The sequence below is a fragment of the Equus asinus genome, chromosome 15 (assembly GCF_041296235.1).
Source record: "Equus asinus isolate D_3611 breed Donkey chromosome 15, EquAss-T2T_v2, whole genome shotgun sequence".
NCBI classification, from domain to species: Eukaryota; Metazoa; Chordata; class Mammalia; order Perissodactyla; family Equidae; genus Equus; species Equus asinus.
In genome coordinates, this window is record NC_091804.1 from 17570768 (window position 1) to 17577537 (window position 6770).

Here is a 6770-nt window from a genome sequence, read left to right on the forward strand (position 1 = left end):
CATGGAAGGCAGTGAACCAGGACCAAAGCCCCTGCCTGAAGGTGGAAACTTGCAAGGGCTCCATTCTCTGTTCAACAGGGAGTTGGAAAACTACCAGTCAACCAAAGCAAGCAGTAAGGAAGTTCATCCTTGCATGGGGTTCTATGTGAGGAAATGAGAACTCTCTCAAGAAGTCAGAGCCAAGGTCTGTGCCACACGCAGACGTAGATCTAAATTTAAATGTCTTATATGATAAGAGAATCCTGAAGAAATAAGATAGAAACTGGTGCAGGACCACAAAATCTGTGAAGGCCCAGCAAATGTAACTGCAAAAACACTGGGAGGGAAATAGCCACCATTTAGCATGCGTGGCCCTTCTACAGAAAACAACAACCCCCTTGAAAAAAAACTTCCCAATAAAAATTACTAACCCTGTGAGTTAGTGAACCATCATAAAGGAAAAACAGCAGACCCAAAAAACAAGGATTAGCAGTTTCAGTAATTTTAGGTAATAGAACAATCTGAAGAAACCATAAAATGAGTATGTTTAGAATCATTAAGTAAATTAAAAGGTAAATATTATAATGAAAGAAAACAGGCTATATTGAAAAGGAACCAAATAGAAATTTTAGAAATGAAAAATATAGTCATAGAAATTTAAAATTGAATAGGTGCATTAAACATTGTTTAAAAATAGTTGGGACAACTCAGACAGGTAGAAATGGAAAATATGATATAGATACAATGAGAAAGTTCAGCATACGTCTACTAGGAGTTGCGAAAGAAAGTATGGGGGAGAAGCAGGCATTCAAAAGAGAAGGCTTGATGGGGCCGGCCCCGTGGCCGAGTGGTTAAGTTGGGGCGCTCTACTTTGGTGGCCCAGGGTTTCGCCAGTTTGGATCCTGGACGCGGACATAGCACTGCCCATCAAGCCACGCTGAGGCAGCATCCCACGTAGCACAACCAGAGGCACTCACAACTTGAATATACAATTATGTACTGGGAGGTTTTGGGGAGAAGAAGGAAAAAAAAAAAAACAAGAGAAGGCTTGGGAATTTTCCATAATCGTTGAAGACAAAAATCCTTAAATTCAGGACTCACAAATCCCAACAAAATAAATCAGTATAAATGTACATCTTGATACAACCAGCCATTGATAAAAGAGTCTTTAGAATCAGAGGGAAAAGACAGATTTCCTACAAAGGAAAATAATTAGGTGGGCAGAAGACTTCTCGTTAGCTGGAAAATATCTTGAAAGTGCTAAGAGAAGACAATAACCTACAATTTTATGCCCAACCAATCTTTCAAGATTCTACTTATTGCACACCCCTGAATATAAACCAGACAAGATACAATCCTACTAGGAAATTACAAATTTAATAAAAGCAATGATTTATGCCCAAACTATAAGGTGTAACCACTGTTGGAAAAACTGCTTTGGAATAAATAAAATGGCTCCACAACAGGGTGTTTTAGAGAGAGGCCACACATAAAATTCATTTATTGCATCATTAGGCCAGTAGGCAAGTTACTATAGCAAAGAAGTTTCGTTCAGACGTACACAATGTGCCACAGGAAATTATCAGTGAGATTCATTTCATAAATACAAGATTCTTAAAATATAGTGGAATCTTTACAATATAAAGAGATGGAGAGTGGCCATGAAAGTCTTTGGTCTCACTGATTATCATGTGGAAAAGTACCTAACATAGAGTTATACATTTTTGTTTTTTCAAAAAGTGTTCCAAATTTATGACCTTCAATAATAGGCCTCCAGATGCTTTCAAGATAATAAGTGCACATAATCTTAAAGAGAGCATTTGGAAAAAACAGTTATTTGGAAATGTTTCCATTGTCACAATAATAATGATATAATAATCATATAATAATAATGATACTGCCTATTAAAACAATATTGTTTTACACCTTTCACACTTGCAAACAGAATTTTTCTGTGTTAAACATCATCAAGATTAAGAGTTATAGTGTGTTTTAAACCCATGTATTAAAAATATAAAAATGCAACATATTCTGATTACTTTGCATAAGAGAGTGACATCAGGGAAGATGGAAACTAGTACCTTTGTTTCAACAAAAACCTTCACAAATAGGTAGATGGCATTAAACTATGAACCTTGTGATTTAGTAAGCACAGCCAACAGTGTACTTGCTCAACTAGGGTTTATGGAACTGAGTGCTAACTTCCCTTAAAACAAGCTGAACGTTTCATATTCATTCACTTCTAATTTATATGTTTGTGTAAGTTTATAGTGTATATATTACAACATATTACAAATAGACAAATATTACAAATAAACAATTGTAAATATGTTAGGGACTACGTGCTTAAAATATTTTAAAGATGACTATGCCTAGTTTTAGTTTGGAGATTACTGGTCTAGACTAGTGTTTCTCAGACTCTGGGAACCACCTCAGGAAGCTTATTTCAAATGCTTATGCCTGGGCCCTAATTTGCACCTGCTGAATCTGAATCTTTGGGACTGGGGCAATGCCTGGGTATCTCTAACAAGCTCCTTTCTAATTCTGATGCATACTAGAGTTTGAGAACTATTCTTCTAGAAAATAAAATCAGTTCGTTAGCAGGACATTCAAAGTCCCACCCTGGCCCCAACCTGCCTAACTTTTCTTGTCTCCATCACCCCCCACGCATGGAAATGCTGAAGCCACGGAAACTACCCTCTCCCCCATTTGCATTGCTCAGCACAGTGCCAGCGTGAGGTAGGTGTTGAGGAACTGTTTGACCCAACTCTTGTCAACATGGTGCCCAGCTCTGACTCACCTCTGCGTGTTGCATGTGCAGTTGCCACCTTCTAAACTTCTTTTTCCTGTTCCTCCAATCAAATTCTTATTCATCCTTCATTCTGTTTAAATGCTGTTTCCTCTCTAACTCAGCACTCACCACATCCTTGTTGTATGACATGCCATTTTATTGTATTTATTTATTGTGTGCATTCCTCTCTTTAAACTGTGGCTCCTTGAGGACTAGAGAGACTGTCTCATTCTTATGTACGTCACTCCCCACCCAGCCACCGTCTCCACTCCTCTCTCCTACCTTGCCCCCCAGCCTCTGGAACATAGAATAGGAGCAATAATCCTTAGCTTTGGGAATGTATGGAAGCAACCTGGAAGATGAACCAAACTGGAAAAAGATAGTAGAGGGAATATGAGATCTTAAAGTCCAGTTAAAATGGAGAAGCAGGATTTCATTCTTAATTCTGAATAGAAATTTAGATGCCTAGGACTAAACTGAGACCTTGCTGTCTTTTAGTTACAGGCTGTCTTTAGATTCTGTTTTGAAAATACTGTTCATTTTGGATAATATGATTCTTAGAGAAATAATCTTTTAAATATGTTTCTTAGAATTATATTAACTACAACTATCACCATGATAAATACTATTTTAATGCAGTGGTTTTCTAAATCTTGGAAATGTGAACTCCATATAATGTTTTTCAATTTTATTTTATAATTTTTTAGTAATATGCTCCTGTAATACACTGCTGTTTTAGTGAACATCTTCTCCCTTATCCGTGTGTTAAGGATAACGCGTTTTTAGCTAAGGAAAGACTAGTACTAACATGTTAAAAAACTTGTTCAAAATTACACATGAGTGGTGTTAACACCAAGCTTCTTCTCTTCTCCCCAACTTGAATGCAGAAATCCACTCACCTGGCGTGAAATACCCTGATCCACCCCCAAGGCCAGGATTGTTCCACTGAACCACATACCACTCCTATTATCTTCTCTCTGCCCATCTGTACCCCCTTCCTACCCTCCAGCTCTCTCTCACATTTTCTATTTTCAATGACCCAACTGAATCCCGCCTTTGGCACCAACAACCTTGTCTAGCCCAGAGTACAAAGTTTTCTGGCCCCAACAGATATCACTGTTGGAGATCTTCCCCCCCAAATATTTTTGAAGAACAGTAGAATCTACATAGATTTTGTAGATTTTGATGATTTCCTTGGCTCACTGGGAATTCTCTAGTGGTTTCTCTTAAGGATCAAGAAAAGGTTGCTTATTTTTATGTCTGATTTTTTGTCAGATAACTTGGCAGTTGTGCTGTCCATATGGAGGACAGCTTTTTCAAATCCAAGAAGTATATGGAAATTTCAGATGTCACCAGATTTGTGGATGTCTCTCACATACATAATATAAGTTGTTGGAATACTTCAGTTCTGCCAGGCAGAGTGATGACACTTTTATGGAGATTACCTCTTCCTCATAAAGCCCTGTGAATTGGAGGCTGATACTCTCCCCATCATACAGAGACAGCACACGTGGCCCAGGCAGATGAAATGTTTTTCCCAGGGTCACACACGTAGGCAGTAGCAGAGGCACAGCGTGGCCCTGGGTGGGTCTGACTCCTGAGATTTCGCATTAACTTCAACATCTCATATCAAAACTCCATTTTTAGTTTTTAGAAATGAGGTAGCAATTTGAAAATTATTTTTAAAAATAAAGAATATGTTGTTTGAAAGGGTCTCTAGAGCTTCTTGATCCACTTGAAATTTTTGGTGTCCTACATTTCTGGATGATTGTATAAACACTTACTGTACTTTAATTTGCAGGCCCAAGAAGCTAGTATTGAAAGCTTTCAAACAATATTGGTTCGTCTTTAAAGACACATCTATAGCCTACTTTAAAAATAAGGAACTTGAACAAGGAGAACCAGTGGAAAAACTAAATCTTAGAGGTAAGAGGGTCCTACACCTTGGTATGGCTTGTCATCACCCAGCAAGCAGATGGCAGTCAAGACTCCTACCGAAGGCAGCAAGGTTTACTTCCAGAGGAACCCGTATGTTGCTGGTTTCAAAATGGCAGCCTGCCTGCAGCTCCTCTTCCCCGTGGAGCATGGACCTGAAATGTGATCTAGTAAATGTGGTTATTTGCATTCTACTGTCTCTTCTTAGTGTCTCTAAGTCTATGAAGTGATGGTAATTGGTGTCATAAGCATAGTACATGACACATTGTAGGATCCTGAAAAGCTTTCTGAATTCCAGAACAGTTATGCTTAATTCAGTATCACTTTAGTGCCTATTCTCATTTCTGAAAGTGGCTGTGAGTATACTGGTGACTCCATTAACAAATATTTAATTAACCAGTGCACTTAATTCCCTTATCATTGTGACAATCAGAGAATTCCCTCTGCTCTGATTTATTTCAAACTTCATATTCATAATCATTCCTATGAGTCACACTAGCCAAGCCAATCTGAAAAATAAATTCAATTGATGATATATTTAAGAAAATCATAAAAGAAAATATTTTTGTTTATCCAGGGTAATCGCTCATAAGTCTCACTTAGTTATCCTTTAATTGATGTTATCTGCTTGCTCCTCAATTTTCCAGAAGAGAACCCAATCTGAGGGGCTTATGTTCAGAGTCTTTTAGATACACATTTTAGATACACATCTGATATTTATAAAAGAGATTTCTTAGAACTCAGTTTTGCCCCTGCCTTTTCTCATTCAGGCTGTGAAGTGGTGCCAGATGTAAACGTAGCAGGGAGAAAATTTGGAATCAAGTTACTAATTCCTGTTGCTGATGGTATGAATGAAGTGTATCTGAGATGTGACCATGTAAGTAAAACCAAGAAAATGTTAAGTCACTTCATCTCTGTTAAGCCTAAGGACAAACCATCTGAGGTGTTTTCTCAAATCAGAGCACTCATCAGTCAGCTATGGCTTGGTAACAAACAAACACAAAATCACAGTGACATATGCCAATAAGCATTTGTTTCTGAAACATCTGCAGGTAGGCTGGGGGTTGGATGATCCAGCCCAGTGTCAGCTGGGCAGATCCGCTTCAAGCCAGAGGTCTGGCCAGGCTTGGCTCCGTGCTGCAGGCTGAGCTCATTCTGTGTATTCTGAGTCCCAGGCTGCCTGGAGAGACTCTTTTCCTAGTGATGGCAGAAGGAGGGGAACTGGAAATACATGAGACCTCCTAAAGCTTAGGCTCACGGTTGGTACGCTGTCATTTCCACCCACATTCTGTTGGCCAAAGCAAGTCCAAGGCTGCGCCCAAAGTCAAGAGGTGGGAAATTACACTCTGGCTCTGGTGGGAGGAACTATAAAATTACATAGCAAAAGGTATGGATACCAGGAGGGTAAAGATCAAGGCCGGTAATTCAGTGTACCTCACCTACTCCTGCTGTGAAGAATGCCATCCTTTAACTGCATCCCCTCCGCTTCTGGGGCCACTCTTTGCTCCCTGAGGTAGAAAATGAGCACAGACATTAAAGCACAATGGAAGCCACCATTTACTGATTCAGATCCCATCAGTGGACCTGAGTCCTACTGTGAGATTAGAATCTTTCCTAAGGATAGGCCACGGTGGAAATAATGTGAAATCAGTTAATGATTTTCTCTCATTTTCTTCTGTCAGAGAGAGAAGACATGATATGAAAATGGAAATATATATCAAGGAAAGCTGTTGAGTGGTTGGGTTTTCACCTGTCTGTGCTCCATGGCGCTCCTTTGTGTCCCTGGTTGATCTTTAAACGCAAAGTTCCCTCCGTGGAATTTATCAAAGCTGACATTCCTATTCTCTGGCCCCTTGGCATCTAGAAACTCAACACAGGACTCAGAATCTTTTGTTGGGTGTTAAATTAGGTGATTGACACCCATCAGAATGTGTGCCACTTCACATCCTTCTTTGCTTGGGAGGTGACGGTTTTGTGTTATGGAGATGAAAGCCCGAGGCCAGCTGTGTTCCCTCAGGTGTCTTTGCACTTGAACTGTTTCTCAGCCCTCTGACATTTGCTGCAG

General features: G+C 39.4%; 1 protein-coding gene across 2 annotated transcripts in view; it reads left to right on the plus strand.

Moving 5' to 3' along the window:
- FERMT1 (FERM domain containing kindlin 1) overlaps positions 1-6770 on the plus strand; it is a 40777-nt gene that overhangs the window by 27605 nt on the left and 6402 nt on the right. For both annotated transcript variants that reach the window (XM_014828716.3, XM_070485581.1), the window contains exons 10-11: positions 4572-4696; positions 5476-5582. In XM_014828716.3, the coding sequence (XP_014684202.2) occupies positions 4572-4696; positions 5476-5582 (232 nt within the window). The remainder of the gene's footprint in view (positions 1-4571; positions 4697-5475; positions 5583-6770) is intronic.